General features: G+C 37.9%; 1 protein-coding gene across 1 annotated transcript in view; it reads left to right on the top strand.

Moving 5' to 3' along the window:
* C4BPA (complement component 4 binding protein alpha) overlaps nt 1–24,663 on the top strand; it is an 85,222-nt gene that overhangs the window by 13,722 nt on the left and 46,837 nt on the right. Inside the window, exons 5-12 of the mRNA XM_081026192.1 lie at nt 5,735–5,820; nt 5,989–6,183; nt 7,730–7,912; nt 12,684–12,884; nt 14,887–15,075; nt 19,750–19,920; nt 20,895–21,070; nt 21,610–21,802. Coding sequence (XP_080882318.1) covers nt 5,735–5,820; nt 5,989–6,183; nt 7,730–7,912; nt 12,684–12,884; nt 14,887–15,075; nt 19,750–19,920; nt 20,895–21,070; nt 21,610–21,802 — 1,394 coding nt within the window. The remainder of the gene's footprint in view (nt 1–5,734; nt 5,821–5,988; nt 6,184–7,729; nt 7,913–12,683; nt 12,885–14,886; nt 15,076–19,749; nt 19,921–20,894; nt 21,071–21,609; nt 21,803–24,663) is intronic.

Below are 24,663 nucleotides of genomic sequence, written 5' to 3' on the forward strand. Positions count from 1 at the left end.
TTAGGCATATTTTAAAATTAATGTTGGATTAGTTTTTAACTTAATTTTAGGAGAACAGGTTTTTGTTTTTTGAAGTTGAATCTCCCTAGGTAAGCATACAATCCTTTTGCAATTGTAACAAAAAGAATAAAATATCTAGGAATAAATTTAACAAAGGATGTGAGGGGTCTAAACACTGAAAACTACAAGACATTATTAAAAGAAATTGAAGAAGACACAAAGAAGTGGAAAGATATTCCATGTTCATGGATTGGAAGAATCAATATAGTTGATTTCCCAAAGCAATATACAGATTTAATACAATTCCCATTTTTTTAAAGAAATAAAACAAAAATCATCAGATTTGCATGGAATCACAAAAGACTCCAAATTGCCAAAGCAATCCTAAGAAAAAAACAACAAGGCTGGAGGTATCACACTCCCTGACTTCAGTTTATATTACAAAGCAACAATAACCAAAGCAGCATGGTACTAACAGAGAAACAGACCAATGGAATAAATTGAGAACCCATAAATAAGCCTGTATGTATATGGGTAGATAATTTTGATATTGAAGCCCAAGGCATACAATGGAGAAAAGAAATCCTCTTCAATAAATGGTGGGAAAATTGGAAAGCCATGTGCAAAAGAATGAAATTAGACTGCTATCTGTCACCATATACCAAAATTAACTCGGAATAGATCGAAGTCCTAAATATAAGACCTGAAACAATTAATTGCAAAGGAGGAAGCATAGGTACTACACTTAGGGACCTTGGGTTTAGAGAAGACTTCATGAATTTGACATCAAAGGCAAGGGAAATAAAAGCAAAAATAAATGAACGGAACTATATCAAACTAAAAAGCTTCTGCACAGCAAAAGAAACCATCAACAAAACAACGAAGGTATAATCTTTATTAGTAGTATACAGAGTTGATATATGCTTCTCACTGTCAGCCGATGGTTTTGAGGCACAATTCGATGACTTTTTGCAATGTTTTCGTCAGTTCTGCTTCACCCTGAGCTCTCTTAATCAGTGACATGTTCTCTACCCTCCCTACTCACCTGATCTGGCCTCAGAAAAACGTTTAATGCATTTGTACACTGCCGTTTTCTTCATGGCATTATCCCCATAAACTTGGACTAACATGTCCTTGATTTCACTTCCACTCTTGTCAAGTTTAACAAGAAATTTAATGTTTATTCGTTGCTCTAATTCAAGCTCAGACATTCTCGCGATGGCACACAAAGATGTGCAACAACAAAAATGAACTCCACTCAGCAAGACACCATCACAAGTTGACAGGAACACAGCTGTGAGACACTGAATACCAAGATTATGAAATCTTATTGAGTGAGCTGTTTGTACAGTGTTGCCAATGTAAGCGCATGGTGGCAAATTCCTGAACTTAATTGTCAGACCTTGATACATATCAGATCTACTTTATTGATTAGCTCTTCTGAATTTTAATTATGCTTCCTTTTATATGCCTTAACTTAAAGACAACAATTAAAATAAATTAACAATGTCACTTTACTTTAGTTTATTTACTTTACTTTATTTATTTACTTTATTTACTTTGAATATCACAAAATAAATTACTGATAAATAATTAATAGCATATTTTGACAATTTTTAGTCAAATAGCACATTTGACTATATATTTGGTCAAATATACATTTGACTATATATTTATATACATTATAATATATAGTATATAAATATACTAAATATAGTATATAAATATAAATATAATATACAGTATATAAATATTATATATAGCATATAAATATAAATATATAAAGTATATAAAAATAAATATAGTATATAAATATATATATAAATATATTAAATATATAAATATACTATATATTATATATTATATATATTATATAATATATAAATATAAATATATAGTCAAATATACATATTTGACTATACATTTAGTCAAACAGCACATTTGACTATAAGAGCACATTTGACTGTATTTTTGTTTTGTTAAAATTCCTGCTATATTTTAGATACATAAATATTCATAACTGTTTACTACAAATCAAAACCTTTAACACTATAACATTCCCATCTTTGGTGTAATTTGTTAATCTTGGTTCTGATGTCCAGTTTCTGGAATGTTAAAATCATTATTCCCGCTTTCTTTTTGTTTGCATTTGCTTGATATAACTTTGCTCTTCCTTGTGCTTTTAATCTATCTGAAACACTTTTAGGTTTGTCTCTATGTTGTTTGTCAACAACATAGAGTTGAATTTTGTTCTGATTAAAAACTCTTTCAATAAGAAACTTGAGTCCAATTACATTTATTGATATGAGTGATATCTATAGACTTGGTTTTGTTATATTATTTCGTATATTTTACTATATGAGGTCTGACAATTAAGTTAGCGAACTTGTTGCAATGATGTTTCTTACCTTTTTTGATATCAAGGGATTATTCATTATGAATTTGTACTAATTGGTCAGTTAACAAAGTTTACTATGTGGAAGTGCTGAAAAGGCTGTGTGAAAACATTAGACGACCTGAACTTTTCGCCAACAATTCATGGCTCTTGCATCATGACAATGCACCAGCTCACACAGCACTGTTTGTGAGGGAGTTTTTAGCCAGTAAGCAAATAACTGTATTGGAATACCCTCCCTACTCACCTGATCTGGCCTCCAATGACTTCTTTCTTTATGCGAAGATAAAGGAAATATTGAAAAGAGGATAGATATTTTGATGACATTCAGGACGTCAAGGGTGATACGATGCAGCTCTGATGGCCATTCCAGAAAAAGAGTTCCAAAATTGCTTTGAAGGGTGGACTAGGCACTGGCATTGGTGCATAGCTTCCCAAGGGGAGTACTTCGAAGGTGACGGTAGTGATATTCAGCAATGAGATATGTAGCACTTTTTTTAGGATAAGTTCGTGAACTTAATTCTCAGACCTCGTATGTATATGTATTCTCTCTCTGTCTTTCTCTCTGTCTGTCTGTCTGTCTGTCTGTCTCTCTCTCTCTCTCTATATATATATATACATATATATACATATACATATATATGTATATATATATATATTTGATATTTAGGAAGGTTCAAAATTTAGTTCTAGTGGTAACCTTTATACATTTACAGTTATATAATATTATTATTCCCCTTTATCTTTAGGCAGTTTAAATTTGCTCCGTTATGAGCAACAGTAAAGTTATCTTGTATTCTCTCCTCCCCTTTCCACCCCCTCTGTCTTTTCTACCAGTAAATTTATGTCATTTGTATTATCTTAGTGTTTATATTTAACATTACTGTTAAATACTCATATATGTCTATAGCTTGATTTCACTCCCAACTCTTGCAGACAAAGCAATGAGGGAGTTTGTTTTCTTTTCCACTTTTTCCTCCATCTCCTGTTATTTGTTACTTATGTCATTTCAGCACTGGCAAAGTGTGTAACATTTGTATTTCATTCAGTCACTCTTAACCCCACCTTTGTTTTTGTCCTAGATCTGCATGTTCACTGCTCACTACCAGTTTCATTTTTGTTTTTATTTTTGCTGAAATTTAGCCTGTCATTGCTCAGTTAGCTATAGTTTGTCCTCTGGTGATTTCCTAAAAGAAAAGCTCCAAGTGAAAATTATGCCTTGAGTTCTTACAAATTCAATACTATCTGAGGACTTGATACTTAAAAGATAACATGACTGAATATAAAGTCTTTGTTTTTTGATTTCTTTTTAAAGATTTTATTGGGGAAAGGGAACAGGACTTTATTGGGGACAGTATGTACTTCCAGGACATTTTCCCAAGTCAAGTTGTTGTCCTTTCAGTCTTAGTTGTGGCAGACGCAGCTCAGCTCCAGGTCCAGTTGCCGTTGTTAATTGCAGGGGGCGCAGCCCACCATTCCTTGCAGGAGTTGAGGAGTCTAATCGGCAACCTTGTGTTGAGAACCCGTGTTCCAACAAATTGAACCATCCAGACACCCACCCGGGAGCTGAGCGGCAGCTCATTGACTTCATTCTAGTTGTGGAGGGCACAGCTCGCTGGCCCATGTGGGAATCGAACTGGCAGCCCCGTTGCCCAGAGCTCGCACTCTAACCGACTGAGCCACCCGTCTGCCCCTGGATATAAAGTCTTTGGCTCATACTTTATTTTCTTGATTATTTTATAGATATTGCTAAAAACTCTTTTCTAGTGGACGATGCTATAGAGAACTCTAATGCCTCCCTGGAATTCTTATTCTTATATGTGACTTGGTCTTTGTTTGGCCATTCAAAGATATTATTCTTTGTTTTTGAAATCTGATAATTCTACTCTTTGATTACAAACCATTTCGTTCATTTTTTTGTTGTTGCTACGTGATATACAATTTTAAAATATAGATTAAAGTATTGTTCTACTTTTGTAATATTTACTTGAAATGCATTTTAAAATAGCTATTTTGTTTTGTTTGGTGTTCTTTCTTCAGGTTCTACAATTAAGTATATGTTTGTCATGCAGGGCAGCCTGCAGGGCCTCTGGTCCCGCTCCCCACATAAGAATGCAGTATATGGCTAGGCCCAAAAGGAACACCCACGGAGCCATAGATAGGGGAGTCACACCACTATATTCTCTCTGGCGGCTGGGTGGGACAAACGCAGTAGTAGCCACACAAACCGCAGTCCTCCCTTCAATTCTCTGCCTGCCAACCAACCAACCAATCAACGCAGCCCTGCAGTTACATCAGTAGCCAATTGACTAACAGGTTACAGCTGATGGCCGACCAATCACAGCCGATGGTCATTCACCACCCCAGCCTGCATCTCCCCACCCAAGGCCGAGAGCCTGGAAACTGCTCTCCGGGACTCTGTCCCCACAATGTTGATTCTCCTTTTTGTATTGTCTATAACTCACATATTTCTCTAACCTTTTTTGTCATTATTGTTGTTTTGTTTTGTTTGATTTTCTTATGTTATCCTGTTTCCTTTATTGTGAATAGCTGCTGAGAATTCATTAAGTATGGTGCTGTCGGAACATCGAGGTGTTCCTATTGGAATAACTAGAAACAGTACTTTTCACTTGTTTTCCTGGCTAAGTTAGAAAAATTGCATTTTAAGTAAGTTTAAAAATAAATAAATGCTTAATTTTCACTGTATTTTATCTTACTAAAAGATTCATTTTCTTTAAATTATTATTAAATAACTCATGGGCCTCTTAAATTGCTGAAGGTAACATTTATATTAGTGTTCAATCATATTGTAGGTTATTCCTTGATGATAGTAAAATTTGACATCATATTAACAATGCTTTTCTATTTTTTTCTGTTATAATAAATAGAGCATCAAGCTTAGAACTCATCAAGAGCATAAAAATGGGGATTGTGAACAGGGAATTAATGGAGTATGGGAGAGGATTATTATCTAGCAGTCAAAAGGAGGCTGCAAAACATGAGAGTTTGGAACAAGTAATCTAAGCATCCAAGCTGCATAATACACTCAAATGAGTCTTTCACTCTATATTGTCCTCCTTGAGTTCTGGATGAACTCCATGACTGACACCCAGTAGATGCTCAATAGTAGATTACAGAATAAAAGAACAAATGAACAAACACACACATCTCATTGCAGAAATTTTAGTGAATGGAGGCTCAATGAGAAGTGTTATCTGAGAAAACAGTATTTCTTCATTTTTAATATTGAGCAACAATTCTATTTGTTTAGACACTTTTATTCAATTTAATTTAGGATAGGAAGAATTCCACTAAAATCTTTGATCCTATTTTATTCAGATATATCTTAGTTGGCTCAACCACTAGTTATTGTGAGATCCAAGATAAAACAGTTGCCTGGAGTGATGCTTTCCCAGAATGTGTGAGTAAGTACTTTTTTCTGATTTGACTACAAACTTATTCCATGTTAGGTGATAAAAGTCCTGTACATCTTTGCTGCTTTTTGTACCCTCCATTAGAATTTGCATCATGAATGTTAAATTTGTAAGGATGCCTTCCTTGATTATTTTTTCCTTTTCACTGACTCATCCCAGTTGCCAAGTGTCAGGACCCTCCGGAAATCAGCAATGGGAAGCACACTGGTGGAAATGAAGATGTCTACACATATGGCTCTTCTGTTACCTACAGTTGTGACGATGGCTTCTCGATGTTAGGCAAAGCTTCCATTTCTTGCACAGTGACGAATAAAACAATAGGTGTCTGGAGCCCCAGCCCTCCTACTTGTAAAAGTAAGTTGCAATTAAATTGTTGAATTCTGCTTTGAATTTTTTCTTCTGTTTAAAAGAGCAAGGAAGGTAAATTTATTGGAGAAATGAAACGATTCAAAGACAAACTAATTATTGCAATGATAAAGTCATTTAGTTGGTCAACTGATGCTGATGCATACTGGGCCAGTATATGGCAACAAACTTCACCAATATCTCACTGGCCTTGTGAAGCAGGAGTTGATCCTCATTCACACTGAGTGTACCGAATGTCCAGGAGACTCTAGGCGGTAATTTAGCAACCGTGTAGCAATCTAGGTTGATTTTGTGGTACCTTATAGCAAAATGCACTTTCACAATGTCTTCAGAAGAGGAAGAGAGGAAAGCAAATTGTGCCCCGGCATTTAGGAGCTTTGGCTTGGAAATGACCACATATCACTTTACATTGCAGCCTTTTGTCCCAAACTAGTAATGTGTAGATCCTACATACCCTAAGGGAACTGGGGAATGTCGTCTTTTCTCTGTTCAGGAAGCAGAACTGGAAATGTTGGTTAGCATTTGTAATACCAACCACCGATGTTTACAAGGCAAGCAAAACCTACTAACCACCAACGGGACAAAGGGACAAAGCTAACAGTAGTGGAGCCAGAAGATATACGGTGGTATTTTGCTAGCTTGCTAATCTAAGGCATCTTCCTTTGCTACTTGGTGCCGACACAGTATCACTTACTATTCTGACTTCCTACAGGACACAGCCAAATCAGGGGATCAGAGAACATGATATTGCAGACAGTTCAAAATGTCTGGAATCTAGACTACAGGAGGTGGAAATGTCAGAGACTGAGACAGGAAAGTTAGGTTATGAAGGGCCTTATGTTTCATTCTCAGCAGTTCAGAACAAAGGTGAAGGGGAGAAATTGAAAGGCGTTAACCAGATTTAATATGTTGTATTTTAGAAAGGTAACTCTGGCTGCAGAATGGCCGACAATTTGAAGTGGAACAAAATTTAACCCATGGGCACCTGTATCCAGCCAATAAGTAAAGGTTGCTTCAACTGTAGCCATGGGCCTGGAGAGAAGTTGAGGGATTGTAGAAGAATTAAGGTAGCAGGACTTGACTGTCTGCTAAGGGAATGGGCCGTTTGTTCGTTGTTTGTGAGGGTGCACATCTCTGATGCCCTGGATGCCTCATTATCATGACCATCAAACCATTACAATTGACCTCTGACCCACCACCAAAATCACTGAGGAAAATAGGTCATTAAGGGGAGTATTTGGGGAATTTGAGATAATGTGTTTCTTCTGGGTTATATATGGCTAATTTTTCTTGGGAAAATGAGGAAGTTGGAAAATAAGCTGGTTCATCTAATAATAGAACCAGCATGATGGGACCTCATTTTACTAAGGCTTTTAAAAGTTGAAAAAAAAATGCATTTAAAAGTGTTTTCCCCATATCTACTTGACCAGTACTATATAAGGCTTTTGTGTTATACTTGGAACTGGATTAGCAATAGCAGTAATAGCCTTATTGCATTTCTCTTTTATAATCCACTTGTCTTATGATTCTTTAGAAATCACCTGTCTTCAGCCACATGTTAGATATGGAAAGATAGTCTTGGGATTTGGACCCACCTATACCTACAAAGACTCTATTGTATTTGACTGCAATAAAGGTTTTATCCTCAAAGGCAGCGGTTTAATCCATTGTGGAGAGGATAACAAATGGAATCCTCCTCCTCCCATCTGTGAACTCAGTAAGTATGGACCATAAAGGAATGTCAATGTTTGGCATATAAAGATACCCAGAAATGTTGGTGAGGGCATACACGTATGGCTAAGCCCACATGAATCGCAGGAAAAATTTAAATTTAGATCAATAATTTTCTTTATATTTTTTCTTGTTGGAAAAAAGACTGACCACAGTACATGGTACAGGATCACATGACATCACAACAGACTGCCACGTGCAGTTGTGCAGGTTGTGCACATTCCAACCCTATGGGGAGACACTGACATTGTAAGCATTGTGCATTAACATATTTCTTTCAACAATTTTCTTGCAGTTGATAGAAAATTGTTCTGTTCTAACAAAATCGTCATATTAGGATAGTTGTCTTGAAAGATAAACAATAAGGAGTTCTGAGGAACAAAGATGCCTTTTTCTAACTTGCACCAAAGTATTGTATGGACTAACTATGACTGACATTCTGAAATTATAAACTCATGTGGATTATTAAAAATAATGTTAAAGTAATAATGATAAATTGGCACTAGTCTAGGCATAAAATAGAATTTACACAATGACTCCTCCCCAAAACTGTGGGCACTATTATTATTCTCATTTTACACATGAGGAATCTATTCACTGAGGCTAAGTACTTGCCCATATAGCTGAAAATGGGAGGAAGCCAGCTATGCCTTGTGCTCTTACTTTTCGCCTCATGAAATGTCAAGAACTTTACCCTGAGGACTTCTGGAATAGTGATGTAAAGAGCTTGGGGAACCCTCTATCCAACCTATTAAACTGGTTATAATTAGCAAAGACAACCATTTTAGGTCTCTGGAGATTAACCAACGGAATTACAACAAATTGATAAGCATTTATCTAACAAAATCTATGGGGACTTGGAACAAACAGTGGGAGGCCATTACACTAGAGCTGTAATAGGTCTGTACCCAGACCCCAACAGTCTTGTGGGAGAACTGCTTCTGTGGACTCATGAGTGGCAATTCCCATCTTCCCCAGCTCACTGGGGTGGAAGAGCAATTTAAACTGGATTTGGTTGCTAACGAACATCTTGCAATAGCATTTTCCAAAGTTCCATGCTTTAGGTGGCAGCAGCCAGACATTAGTGTCTGTTCCTCCACTCCAACTCCCATTATATAGGAAGGACCAAGTAAGGATATCTGGTGAAGAGCTTAGCCTCCATTTCTTGCCTAATGCTGGGTTTCAGGAGATCTGTTCCAGTGGGGTTGGTGGTCAAGTGCCATCTCCCATCCTCCCCAGCTTCATGGAGCAGAATTATCATGGTTTGACAGCCAGTGATTTGACAGCCAGTGAAACTAGCAGATCTCATTCTCCCTGGCTCTGGGCTGTGAAATATCTATACTTGGTGATAGGCACAGCTGGTGGCAGTACCAGTTCCTACCTCCCTTCCCTTCTTTCCTTTTCACAGCTCTTACACCATAGGAAGGATTCTGAGGTAAGATGGTGAAGATTGAGTCCCCCAGTTTCCTCCAGCTCCTGATCCATAGCACAAAGTTTCTGCCAGGGGAGATTTGGAGCAAGCCTCAAAGACTGTCAATGCCCTGCCCCTGCCAAAGGACCTGACTTTAATTGGATCTGATTGTGAAACAAGTTATGCCCTCAGCGAGTTGTCAAAAACAATAGAGCAATCAGCTAACATTAAGTGGAGACTAACAGCTATATATAATACCAATAGAGGCAAACTAGCCAGAAACTTAATGGGAAAGAGATAAAACAACAACAACAACAACAACAAACAAAAACAAACAAACAAACAAAACCCCACAGTCATCCCTGGTGGTAGGAAGACAATATGCCTGCCCAAGGCTGTGATCTCTTGGGAGCACCATTAGAGATTGCATGATTTAGGGGAAATAGACTTAACTGTACTAATCCACTCAAGTCACTAAACAAATAAATCAGCAAACTAGGAGACAACAATAACAACAGGTCATGGAGGTGAGGAAGGAGAATCAATATCATAAGTTGCTACAATATACTATCTAACATATTCAGTTTTCAACAAAAAATTATCGGACATGCAAAGAAACAGGAAAGAGTGACGCATATCAAAGGAAAAAGCTGACACTGGAAATTTCCTTTGAGGGGACCCAGACATTGAATTTAGCAGAAAAGAAGTTCAAAACAGTAATTATAAATATAATCAAATAACTAAGGAAAGTGACATTTAAATAATTAAGGAAAAGTATTATGACATTATGCTTATCAAATAGAGGATATAAGTGAAGGTAGATGTTAGATGCAAAAAAAAGACAATTATGGAGTTGAAAAGCAGAGTAAATAAAATAAAAAAATTGCAAGAGGAACACAACAGTAAATTTGATTTGGCAGAAGAAAGAATTGGTGAATTTGAAGATAGATTGATTGAGATTATGCAATCTGAAGTACAGAGAATGAAGAAAAATGAATAAAGGCTCAGAGAAATGTGGGACATTTAATTGCCTCAACATTTACATAATGGGAGTTTCAGAAGGAGAAGAGAGAGAAAGGGACAAAAAAACTATTTGAAGAAATAATGGATCAAAACTTCCCCAATTTTGAAAAAAAAACACCCACATTAATTTACACATCCAACAAGCTTACTGAACTTTTGAATTTAGAATAAAAAAGATCCACACCTGGAGACATCATTGTCAAAATGTTGAAAGCCAAAATTAAAGAGAAAATCTAAACGTAGCAAGAAAAAAAGCAACACATCATGTACAATGAAAGCCCAGTAATAGTAACATCTGACTTCTCATCAGAAACAAAGGAGGTGAGGTCACAAAGTGCAGAAAGAAAACACTGTCAACCAAGAATCCAACAAAACATTTCATGTATATATATATATATATATATATATATGTATATATATATATGTGTATATATGTGTATATATATATATGTGTGTATATATATATAACAAACCCAAAGGTACATTGTTATAACTATTGCTTTATATAATTTTATGTTTCACTATCATTTAAGGTAGCTGAGAGAAGAAAGGAGAACAAGTATATATTTATAGAGCTTATTATAGTAATCTTCTTTTCACCATTTCTGATTCTCTTCCTGTCTTCCTGTGGATTCAAGTTACCATTTGGTGTCATTTCCATACTCCAAAACAACTTTGTTCCCGTGTATCTTTTTTGTGCTGTTATTGTCAAATATATCAGATTTTTGTGTGGTATAGGCTTAATAATGCAATTATATACATATTGTTTTATGCAATTGCTGTTTAAGTCAGTTAAGAGAAGAAAGAGAAGAAATATGCAATTATACTATCTTTTTAATTACCTACATAATTACCTTTTCTGGTGCTTATTGCTTTTCTGCATAGATTCAGATTACTACCTGGTGTCACTTGCTTTCAGCCTGAAAAAAAAAAAAAAAGAAGTTCCTTTAGTATCTCTTGTAAGGTGATCTTCTAGAAAGAGTAAGACACCACATTACACTTGTCAGTACGGCTATAATAAAAAGGTAAACAATGAGAAATGTTGGTGAGGATGTGAATAAATAGGAAGCCTCATACAAGGCTGGTGGGAATGTAAAATGGTGCAGTCATTTTGGAGTAGAGTTTTGGCAGTTCCTCAAAAGTTTATGTTATCATATAACCCAACAATTGCCCTCCTCGGCATCTACCTAGAGAAATAAAAACAGATATCCACACACAGAAAGTTTTACGCTAATGTTCACAGCAACATTATTTATAATAGCCAAACAACCCAAATGCAAATCATCAGAAAAATGAATAAACAAAAAGCGGTATATCTATATAATGGAATATCATTTGGCAATAGGAATGAAGCACTGATACATTCTACAATGTGGAGGAAACTTGAAAACATTATGCCAAGTAAAAGCAACCTGTTATAAGAAACAAAACAAAACAAAACATATTAAAATACATGATTCCACTTATTTGAAAAGTCCAGAATGGGCAAACCCACGTAGAGAGAAAGTATATTAGTGATTCCCTGAGCCGGGGCGGAGGATGGAAATAGGGAGTGACTACTAATGAGTACAGAGTTTCTTTTAGGGTTGGTAAAAATATCTTAATGTTGGATAGTGGTGATGGTTACACAACTCTGTGGCTATACTAAAACCCATTGTATATTTTAAATGGTTGAATTTTATATTGTGTGACTTGTATCTCAATAAAACTGTTTTAAAAAACCTTACCCTATATAACATTTAAAATGTTTGAAGGTAAAATGTAATAAATATCCAACTTGGCAGATGTTTATATTAAATTTCTACATGATATGAATTAATAGTATCAGGAAAGAGTAAAGAGGACAAGACACAAGTTCAGGCTCAAAAGATGCTTGGAGTTTGTTTTGTTCTTGATGAGCCCTTAAATGATAAAGTTCCTGGTGTCATTTGGATGAGGGGAATAACTTGTTTATTTCCCCCAATCAGTTGGGAAATAAGAAAGATTTGTCTGGGACAGTTTTCCAGCCACATCTACCTAGCAAGCCTAATGTGTCAATTCAGAAACTAAATTTTTTGAAGTACAATGAGGAGGAAGGGTAATTAACATTTTGGATAGTTGGCATGACACACGGAAACCACCTGGTGGTAGAGTGTTTAGTAAGAACCTCTCTGATGCTGTGCACATTTGGGCGCATGTCCCAGTATGTTTTCTGGTGTGGCTATTTCATCAGTCATGGCAAGCTGGTTCACGGTTGAATGAATCCTTTGATAGGACAGGGTCATTTATCATGTCACATCCCTAGTAACAGTGTCCTTTTCCCTTGTTCTTCTTTTACGAGCAGATGGTTGTACTGACTTACCAGATATCCCACATGCTTCCTGGGAAATACGTGGCTTCCACAGGCCAACAAAAGAAGAAGTGTATGATGTCGATACTGTGTTGAAATACCGCTGCCATCCTGGCTACAAACCTGCTGAAGATAAGCCTACGACTGTGACTTGTCAGAGAAATTTTAGGTGGACCTCATATGTAGAATGTGAGGGTGAGTTTCCATTTTAAAAAATCTTTTAGTATATTAAGTGTGCAGCATCTGCTAGGATTTTCTACCTTAAATGAATACAATTATATCCTATGTAAATTTAAAATTATATTAATTCAATAGAATAATGATTATCATTGCCAGAAGACACCATAGAAGTCTTGGAGTGTGAGGGGCTGAGAAATTATAACCTTATTCCAGTTCAGAACAAATGACACAAAGACACAGAAGTCAAACATTATGCAGATTAAGTATTAGCTTCATTACTGATAATGGTAGAATGAAGAATACAGTTTAATTATTGCCAGAGTCAGACCTCCATCAGCCCCTTTCTTCCTAATGTAGACTTTGGGGTGCTTGGTAGAAGGAAGTCTGTTCAAGCGTCATGAACTCAACCAGCTGTAAAGTGACTTGTCTCATGTCTCCTGAGCATGAAACTGTGGCTGAAAGAGCTGGGTCTTGTGACTGCCTCCAGAAGACAGATCCTGAGCGAGTATTCTTGCCCCAGTAAGATAGAAAGGAGACTTTCTCCAGTCTCACGAGTAGAAGTTGTCCCTTCGCTTTTTGAAAGAATGAGTGCTGGGCTAAGACACAGGAGGATACAATTCAATGGGCCTCAGTGAAAGTGACAACAGAGGGAGAAAATGCTTCCTTCAATGCATCTAGCAGAACCTTGCCATTTTAGAGGTGAAGACACTGAAGCCCAGAATACAGGAAATTTTATTCTATAGATTGGAATTTGAAAAATATGTGAAATACACTAATATAAAAAATGGTAGTTTAGATCAACCCACTGAAATATTATTCATTTCATATTAGGACTTAAAGTTTTTTGCAGTTTTTCAGGCTCATTTTGGGGAAATAGAATGAAAGATTTTAATGAAATGACTGAATTAAAAATATATTGAACAAAAATTATTGCCACTACTTAAATAGCAAAGTATTGATTCATACAGGCCTCTGGGGAACCTCTTTAATGAATAAAAAACAATGACACATAAGGAAGACACTATTGTTTTTTATAAAAATGAATATTTCTACATGTTTAAAAACCTACTTTAAATTATATTTATCTTATCCATTATAGTCTTATTGATTTAATTATTTAATAAAGGATATTTTTTAACCATTTAAAAAGCAGAAGTGAAATGTTATTGATCCAATTTATTATAAAATCTAATAAAATATGAATTTGGATTCATGAATTAAATATTTGAAAGTGTTTTCTACAATTTAAAGCATTATATAAACATTGTTACAAATTAGAAAACATGAATGTTGAGTATTTTTATTATAATTCATAAGCAAATGAGTACTGACAGTATTTGAGTATCACTGCAAGACCACCCTGTTATTCTGGTCAAGCTCCTGATATGGTGAATAAAGCATTTTATTCTGTTATGTTTTCTCTTACATCAAACAATATCAAGTTCTATCTGAAAGTATTTCTACTAACAAATAAAAATTATATCCCTATATCAGCTCTTATTGCATTAAAATGAAAGAATTTGAGTAGCTATTTCTCTTAAATTTGTCATCAAAAAAGAAAAATCCTGGCCAAAGCAATAATTTAAATTTATTTCTGTAAATCTGCTGTCAGGTGGATATAAACTTTTGAGACCATTCTTCCTCCTGTGATTGGGGAAGTGTAAGTTGTTAGAAAACTAATAATGATGTAACCCTAGTGAAGCCATGAGGAGATGAATGTTATTTGTCCTTGCTCTTGAATCACTTTGAAAATTTACATTTTCATGCAGGTTTCATCCAACTTCTTATTTTGGAGGGTCCTAATGAAATTGTTTACTTGAAGGGAAATGACTGGGTTGGACTGCTTTAGCAAATCAGAGACAGCGAGAGCAGACTCAAAATGTCTTGGGTACTCTTGTCTGTTTGCCCAGTTTCTTCTGTGGTGAGCTCCTCCAAAGGTTTGGAAATGAGGTCATTAGCCATAGAGGCCTCCTCATGGTGATTTTACCAACCATTAACCTCCCTTTTTATTTTTTAGAGGTATGTTGCCCAGAACCAAAGCTGAAGAATGCCAGAATCATTCCACAGAGAAAAAGAGTTTTAGCCAGTAAATGTGTCTATGTCTATGGAGACTCGATTTCATATTCATGTTCTGAGACACAAAACTTTGTAGCTTCATGCCGAGGAGATGGCACATGGAGTCCTGAAACACCAACATGTGATTACAGTAAGAGCTTACGGAATTACGTTATTTTAAAAGTTTCTTTGATCAAAGTAATGGAGATTATTAAAGGAAGGTTTTGAATTAGGTAAAAGATTTTGTACATTCTGCATGAGTCTCGGAGTCCATAAATTTGTTTAAAAGCACAGCCTCTAGTCCAGATCTCCCTTTCTTTCTTTCTCTTCCTTCCTTCCTTCCTTCCTTCCTTCCTTCCTTCCTTCCTTCCTTCCTTCCTTCCTTCCTTCCTTCCTTCCTTCCTTCCTCCCTCCCTCCCTCCCTCCCTCCCTCTCTCCCTTCTTTGTTTCTTTCTTTGTTTCTTTGTTTATCTCTCTCTCTCTCTCTCTCTTTCTTTCTTTCTTTCTTTCTTGTCCTCCTCCTCCTTCTTTCCTCTCTCTCTCCCTCTTTCTCCCCACCATTGATTGTTTCCATTCTCTTAAACTTCCTGGTTTTTTTATCTTTTATGAATCAGTGAAAATAGGCCATACCTAATAAAGTTAGACTTTTGAGTTATTGCCTTCTGTTACTAGGTATTTATTCTCTTTTCTTCCCTTCTTTCTGGTCCATATGCTTTAATCTGCAGAACAAGACTCACCCAAATCTATTTGAACCTACTTTTCTGAATTTGCTTCCTTTCTCTCCGAAGCTTGCTTCCTTCTTCTGCTGCCTCTAAGCCCTTCTTCAGACTATCCTTCAGTGCGAAATGCCTACCTGTCTCTCACCAAGAGTACTTAAGTGCTAAACATAATCCTTCTTTCTCCCATTGCTTTTCCATAACCCTATCTATTGATGATCAGGAACCATTACCACTGCCAGGACAGTGATTCCTTTTCTTATCTTGTGAGCAAGAAAGAGCCCAAAGGAGTTCCAAAGTGGCCAGGCATCAGTTGCAGTTTAGAAATTGGAAATCTTATCTCTCTTTTAGTAGAAGTGTTTCCACTTTACCTACCAGGATTTTTCTATCTGCAGATTCCAGAGTTCATGGATTAGAATCACAATTTCCCCAAGTGGGTCACTTAGCATGAATAAGTGGGGCTACTCATGCTTTCATCTTTTGGTTTCTGGACCTACGCATTTTATTTTATTGGGGCCCAGTGCTGTATAAGTGTCCATCTTTGATTTAAAGTGAATACTGTGTTCTGGAAGATACTGTAAAATAATACTGTAAAGTCCTATCATTGTAAAGTATTATCTCTCAACTGGCATTTGAGCTAAGCCTTTAACAGGCCATTCCAACGTTCTCACAGGTCTACAGGTTCTGGGTGACTCAAGCTGTAATATGAGTAGTGAATTTTATGGCCATGTCTTGATAGCACACCTCATTTGCTGTGAATGGATCTTGTAAGTGTATGTAGTGGAATCCTATGCAAATTGTTTAAACACTCTGTAGTCCTCAGATAACAGTGTGGAGTGAAGTCCTGAAGGCAGGAAAGGCAAGCCCATACCTGGAATAATAATCTATTATAGTCTATAATAGTCTGTCAGAATAAATAGCTGTCCCTTCCAGGTGGCAGGGGGTCCAATATAGTCATCTTGCTACCAAGTGACTTTTTGGTTGTCTCAGGGATGGTGTCACATCAGGGACTTAGCATTGTTGTGGCTGCCAGCAATAGCTAGTCAGCCTTGGTAAGTAGGAGTGAATGTTATTGAGCTGATGCTTGTCTTTCATCCATGCCATAAGGCCATTTTGTTTGCTCCTTTTTCTTTTGTGAAAGCTCTGGTGAGGCCAGTGACAAAACATGGCTGACTTCAACTGGCTGAGACATTATTTCTACTCGATTGTTTGATGCCTCATCAATTGGGGGTGATTTGCTGGTGTTAACATGCAAATTAAAAACTTCACACTTCCTGGCCATTCTTATATGTCCAAGTCAACTGCTTCTACCCCAGATATTCTTGTGCTCTGACAGACAACCAGGCCATTCCAGGCCATGAACCCTAATTTAGTCTATCCTTAGGTCACTTTTTTTTTCAAAAGTAGAATGACCAGATATACCACCTAAAGCTCTGCTTATCAGAAAGGTTTCCCCTTACTACTGACTTTTGAGGCCATCTCCAATTTGGCTCTAACGCAGCTTCCATTCATTTTAGCTTGTACACATATACCTGTGAACCAGGGTCAGGCTTTCCTCTCTTCTGTCAGTTGGTTGTAATGGATACCCCACATAGCCATAGTGTGAGCTAAGGGAGAGGACTAGCACAATAGCGAATGGGCACAAGCAAGATCTGGGTTCCTTGTTTGTGCAGCTTCCTTGTGCCATCTGGCCTTGCTCATGCTCAATCTCACATGCACAGAGATTGCATAATGGATTGTTGCCTGCCTGACCTTATAAAATGCCGGGTCTGACAGACCCAGCTCATGATGAGTTATTCTGGCTGCATGGTCACGCGATGACCTAAGGGCAGGAGCCGTCTCTGTCAGGACCAAGTAACATGCCAGGAATTATATTTCAAAAAGTACATAATTCTCTGCTGCAGTGCATGGCCTTGCTTCAGTATTTCAAAGGTCTATGGTGTGATTGTCCCACTGACATTAGCATCTTGTTCTACTATAGCTACCTCAGTACACTAGGCTCTGCAAAGTCCTAGGGCCAAGCAAGAAGGATGATTTCACTGCCAAATAGACCTATCACAGAGCCCTTTCAAACCACAATCTTTTGTGTCACTTAGCATGTGGGTTGAAATAGTATCCCCAAGTATGGAATATGCTGCTTCTAGACTCTGAAAAGGACTGCTAGGCATTGTGACAACTTCAGACTCCATCATGACAGGGGCAGTTGAATCATCATAGCCCAGGGCTAAAACTGCAAATATATGACCTTTGTTGTAGGATGTGCAATTTACAATAATTTGACATTAGTTTAGGTAGGATAGTTAGCACACCCTGAACCCCAGTTCTAACAATTTTACTGATATGGCAAACCCCTGAACTGTTATCTTCTATACTCTGGGGCATCATTGTATGAATTGGGAAAACCCAGTTTTTCCGTTTTCATCCTGTGTTTCTCCTATGTCTCCTTTACTTCTCACACCAAACACTGACAACACTTCTGATGACCAAATGTGTGGGTGGTTTTCCCCACACCATGCAATTCTCATGGCATCAACTGGGTGTCCAACAATTTAACTCAATTGTGAAACTATCTACCTGGAGGTAGTGTCACATTCCACAGGTTAAGGGCTCACTCCCACAAGACTGCTCCCACCCCATTCCAGATGCCATTCACAAGTAGTAGGTCCCTAGGTTACCCCTAACTTCTGTCCAACTTGGCTACAAATCAGAGGTTCCCATGACCCCCTCTTTGGCATTGATGAATTTGCTAGAGTGGCTCACAGAACTTAGGGAAACACATACTTACATTTACCAGTTTTTTAAAGGATGTGATCAAGGGTACTGATGAGCAGGCAGATGAAGAGATACATAAAGCGAGGTCCTAAGCATAGAGCCTCTGTGCCCGTGCAGTTGGGCACGCTTCATCCTCCCCATAGGTGGATGTGTTCACCACCTGGAAGCTCTCTACAACCACGACTATTGGGATTTTATGGAGGCTTCCTCACGTTGGCATGATCAATTACTAATTCTTTTTCCAGCCTCTCTCTGGAAGTTGGTTAATGAGGCTGAAAATTCTAAACTTCTAATTAGGGCTTGGTCTTTCTGATGACCAGCCCCCATTCAGGAACTCACCCAGAGTCGCCTCATTAGAACAAAAAATACTCCTAGTGCTCTTATCACATAGGAAATTACAAGGGTGTAAGCTCTGAGAGAGGAACTGAGGATAGAGGGCAGAGAGCAGAGATCAATATATATAAATTCTGTTGTCTCATATCATGCTAGCATCTTCTTGCTCATTCAGTAGAATTAACACGATGCCATTGATATACTGGATCAATACGATATTCTGTGCATTTCCAAATGCTCATGACAACTTCAGACTTTATCATGACAGGGGCAGTTGAATCATCATAGCCAAGGGCTAAAACTGCAAATACACGATCTTGACCCTTCCATGTGTATGCAAACTGTTTCTGAACTTCCTCCTGATAGGATGGGAAAGAAGGCCTTTGCTAAATTAGTGGCTTCCTTTACCTGAAGACACGTTAATCTGTCAGCAAAGATACCACACCTGGTACAGTGGCTGCAATAAGAGCTAACACATTGAGTTTTCAATAGTCTACTGTAATTCTCCACAACTCTAACTTTTGTAGTAGACAGCCTAGTGAAATAAATAGCGATATGCTGAGGATGACCACCCTTGCATTTTTAGTTCTTTAACAGTGGCACTAATTTTTCCCTTTCCTCCTACCTTTTTGGTATAGGATATATTTTTAAAATTTACTTTCTTTGTTTTAAGAGGGAGGGTTCTGTGTCATATCAATGGCTTCTACTTGACCTTCTTTGATATGATAGCTCTTACCCCATATGGGGGTTGTGCCAATGACTAATTTTGTCTATTCCAGTTATACTTTGAGGATAATGGAAATAACCACCATGTGTCAAACAAGGTTCCTCAGCCTGTGGCTTACAGGAGGGCAGCACAGGTGCTTGGTTTGGCTCAATGAACCTGTCGGCAGAGAAGATGGCAGGACAGGACAAAGCCGCCTACAAACCATGCAGATTCTGAAATGTGTTATTTTTTACTTTCTACAAGCTCAAGCTCTCTCCCTTTATGTCTTACCACCAAGGTTGCAATCATCCTCCTATCATCGCCCACGGACATTATGAAAAAATTAGCTCATACTTATCCATAACTAATAAGGTTAAATATGAATGTGACAAAGGATACATGCTGCATGGACAGGCCACACTCTCCTGCAGTTCTTCGCGCTGGTCACATGAAGCCCCTCAATGTAAACGTAAGTCCAGCTCCCCTTTCAGCCCATGGCTAAGTGTGTGGAACTGTCGTGAAAGGATTGAGAGTAGTTTCTTTCCTGTCAGAGGCAGCATGAAAACATTTGATTTGATTTACTTTACATAATTACTATATTCAGACGGCACTCAAAGCAAAAACTACAAAGGACATACAGACACATTCATCTTTCCTTCTTTCTCCCAGTTACAAAATTCAGCCTCCTTGAGGCAGCCCCCATTCCCAATTTCTTGTATATTTCTGGAAATAGTCTATACATGATACATTTTCTCTGAGGGTAGCTCTGGCCTGTAGCAAAATTTTCATGGAAACATGCTCTGGCGTGAATGTAGGCTTTCGGGTCAGCTCCAAACATCAGGGAGTGACAGGTATTTCCATGGGAACCTGGTACAGGGTGTGTGGTGGGGGACTCCAAGTTTGCTAACTTGTTGTGGGGACAAGAGGACTCAAGATTGGGCCTGATTTTCACATGCACACAGGTTTAATGTGACTTTGCTATCAACAACTCCAGGAATTATTTGTCACCATTGTCTCCATTGCACACAAGAAGACAATAGTGTCTTGTAGAGATCAAGTTATAAGGCATAGTAGCTTTGAAGGCTGATAATCTTGGGTCATGAGACTTTTTTATACCCTGTTGTGTTATTTAAAGATGTTATATGTTTCCACAAGTTTCTTAAAATCTCTGTATCTCATTTTGTCCTAGATAAAATGGGAATAATAACAATGCACATTTCATAGAGCCAAGTGAGACTTAAATGAGATAATTACATAAAATGCTTAGCCCTGAAGTCTGACATGAGCTCAATAACAGTGTTAACGGATATTATTGCCATCAAAATGAAAGAAAGATAAAACAACTGGAAGCACCGACATGTAGTTCATTTGCATAACTCTAACAGGTTAGCATATCTTTTTTCTTGGATTTACTGATTGCTTAACACTGTGCTTTCATTGTAGCTCTGTGTCTGAAACCAGAGATAGAACATGGAAAGCTGTCTGTGGATAAGCGACAGTATATTGAATCTGAAAATGTCACCATCCTGTGTGATTCTGGCTATGGTGTGGTCGGTCCCCAAAGTATCACCTGCTTAGAGGACAGAACCTGGTACCCAGAGGTGCCCAAGTGTGAGTGGGTAAGTGGCACAATTGAAGGAAGTTCCTGTGCTATCCAAACATAAAAGGGGTACTGTCCCAAAGCTCTGTTCCCAGCCAGCAAGGGTGAGTTCTGACTTGTCAGGATTCATTTCCGAGTCATTCAAAGGAGCTTTCTTTTTTTGCCTTGAAGCACTCTGGTTGGTTATGGTGGCAAGTTTTCCTGCTCTCACTTGAGAACAGAAAAAAGTGAGCCCCGTTAAGGAGAGGAAATTCTCATAGAACTGGGAATACTGACCCTTAACTTTCCTTTCTAGCCTGCATAATATACTGTATTCCATTTCTGGATGGCTAGCAGAAATAGCCTCTGTCCCCAAAGAGGCCTTCTGAGAAGCTGTCTCAGAACAGGTGTATATCTCTCCGGGGAAGACTATGGTGGGATCCCAGGTGTTGTCTGGCTTCCCTGCTCACCCACTAGTCCTGGGGTTGGTCTTGGACCTGATCCTATAGTCCTGCCATTGTCAGCATGCACCGTCCTCATGATCGGAGAGAAGCCTCTCACCACCCCTCTCTCTTTCAGGAGGTCCCTGAAGGCTGTGAGCAAGTTCTAGCAGGCAGAAACATCACGCAGTGTCTCTCAAATGCGGCAGATGTGAAAATGGCTCTGGAGGTGTATAAATTGTCCTTGGAGATTGAACTCCTGGAACTACAGGTAGATAAGGAGAGGAAATCCCATGGAATTGTTCCCATTTTTCCCAAAGAGGGAGAAAAAGGTGCCGTGGCACCTTCAGTTCAACACGGATCACTTCAGTTTAACAACTCTACCATCCCTTTGGCCCCAAACTCATCATAATAGATATCTAGAAAGGATAATTTGCTAATTTTTAGTGCTTTGAGATTATAGATCTTCTTGTGGCTCAGATTTTCGCTTTTTAGATGCAGAGTGTACTTGTTTCAATTAAAAAACCATATCAAACCATATTTTGTCTTTATGGTCGGTCATTAGGACTCTGTGAAATAGTGTTCCTAATTAAACCCATTTGTTTTATTCTGTTGGGCCTTGAATGTGGACTTGGGTTCACAACAATACATTTCCCTAGATTGCCTTACTCCACAGTTCCACATGTGCAAATCACTTAGGTCCTCAGTATTTAGATTACACGTCAACACACCCCAAAAGCCTTGTCCATTCTCCCATATTTGAAGTTATTCCCTTTAATAAGCCCCTGTGCACTTGGTCTCTGCCACATCAAAACTCCCTCTTGACTTTTGCCTTACACAAAGAGAATTTATGTTTGTGTCTGACCCACTTATTCTATCCTCAGAGAACAAAGTCTGAAAGAGGGATGAATGTGAAGCCCATGTGGCAGCCACCTGTGCATTCCCACGTCTTCCATCTGATCTGGTCCTCATCTTCCTTAAAAGGCTTGAGCAACTATCCCACCTGAGGAGAAACTGCATCTCAATCACTTTTATATCTTATGGTATTCTGGAGGCTTTATTCCTTCCACTCAACTACTTCCTCCAACTTTGCTTCCTCTGAAATTGCTCTCTCATTCTAATCTCAGATCCTTTGGTTGTCTCATCTCTTTTTTGTACATAGAACTATGAGAAATATTGTCTTCTTTTGTTTAATTACCCCAAATATACTGCACTGAGGTTAACGGTGTAAAGCAGGGTTACAGACACCACAGAGGGGCTTGAACTATTAGAGAAACTTGCTTAAAACGGAAGGTATCAATCCATGGTCTTAAAAGCTATTACCTGCTCCTGTTGCTAGGAATTCCTTTTGCATGGTGTTTATTTTGGGTTTCCCCTGAGACAAGGATTTGTGGGTAACTAATTTCCTTAGGAGGTGGGCCCAGGAAGCTCTGTGACTGAGTGTGTGGGTAGGAAGAAGGGGAAGGGAGGACAGCCTAAAGAGGGAGCATTATTGAGGAGATCACTGCTGTTGCTGACAGAAGGTCAGTCGGACTGACCACCTTCTGAGAGCACATGGAACACCTCCAACTTGTCTTACGAACTTCAAGGACCTGGAGTATTATCCCTCTTCTCATTGGTGAAGACTTGCTCTGGCAACATTGACTCCCAAGCACAACTGACCCACACTACGGTCTAGCTGGGCAGGCTCCCAAGAACTGGGATCAACATCATACAGAGACACAAGTAGCCAATGGCACTATGGGACTTGTTTACAGTAACCTCCAGGAAAAAATATGGGCAGAGCACAGAGGGCCTCTTCTTCAGTTGCCTTTTCTCTATGGCTCTCTGTCAAACTGCTTTCAATCTAGCACTTTTTCCCTACTCAAATCTCTCATTTTTCTCTATCAGACTTGTACAAAAGTTTGCTTTTGTTGTTTTTAACTCAATTCCCTTCATTTTTTTAGAGTGAGCTATTTAATTTTCTTTGTCTCATTGGACTCTGCACCTTTTCTGGCATCTCTTGTTATCTGAATTCTCACAAAGTGAATGTTTGCTAACACTGCCTATAAAACAACTAAAATTCACCAAGAAGTCAACAAACCACTGTAACAAATATTGATTCTCCTTGTTTTGGTTGTGGTATGAGGATGTAAGATAAGCCCCAGGGATACTTCAGACATTCTGCAAATAGAATTACATCATCACGTGCTCTCGTTGCTTAAATGCTTCGTATATTATAACTACCATCTTCACATTATTTACCGAATATATAGCTTAAGAAAATGGTAGTTACTGTAAGGAATGTGGATGATACAAGAAGGTTTAGAAAAGCCATATGAGAGGAATTTACAAGGGGCACTTGTTTAACCTGCTCCTTATTCAGGGTTTGAGTAAGAGGAGGAAAAGGAGCTTAGATATTTTATACTAAAAATTTTAAATAAATTTTAAAACATTTGCAAAACTAGTTACTATTGCCTTATGAAGTGGGGGTAATGTATCATTTCATTAAAAAATTGAATTGCCAGAATATCTTATGTTAGCAGGAGATGTATAATCGTAAGGAAAGGAAACCCAAACAAATGTCCATTTTGTTTATGTCTGTGTCTCCCTGCAATGGTTCTCTCTGTCTACTTTCAAGATCCGCAGGGACCGGAGGAGAGGAAGTTGTCCAGTTCTTTGGGGTTAGGTGTGGATAAATATCTGGCAATTGCTATTTCACTCATTGGCTCTTACTAAATCTCACTCACCTTCACCCGCCAGCAAGAGTGACTATACCCCTCCATCTGCCTTCCTTACCAACAAACCTCACTCTGAAAAGTGTCATTTATTAAGAAACAATTTTAAAAACATGACCTTGTTTTTTTATTTTGTTATGTGCTAGTTGAATTAATTTTCTATTTTATTATCACTTATATCGTTTAATATTTATATTACATTCTTTTATTGTGTTTTGTTTAAAACTATAGTACAATGTTTTGTGTAGAATAAGATAAAAACCTAATTTGTATTTGATACAGCAGAGTATCAGGGCATACTGTCAATTACACTCACTAATGAGTTCACTGATTACCAGATAATTAGGTAGGTGGTGTTTTATATGCATTATATACATAGAAATCCTTGCTAGATTTTTGTAGTTGTGTTTAAGAATATTTTACTGAGATAAAGAAATTGGTTTGGATATTGGGATCAGTTGGGAAAGAAAAGATTT

Source organism: Rhinolophus hipposideros (assembly GCF_964194185.1).
Source record: "Rhinolophus hipposideros genome assembly, chromosome: 19".
Classification (NCBI taxonomy): domain Eukaryota; kingdom Metazoa; phylum Chordata; class Mammalia; order Chiroptera; family Rhinolophidae; genus Rhinolophus; species Rhinolophus hipposideros.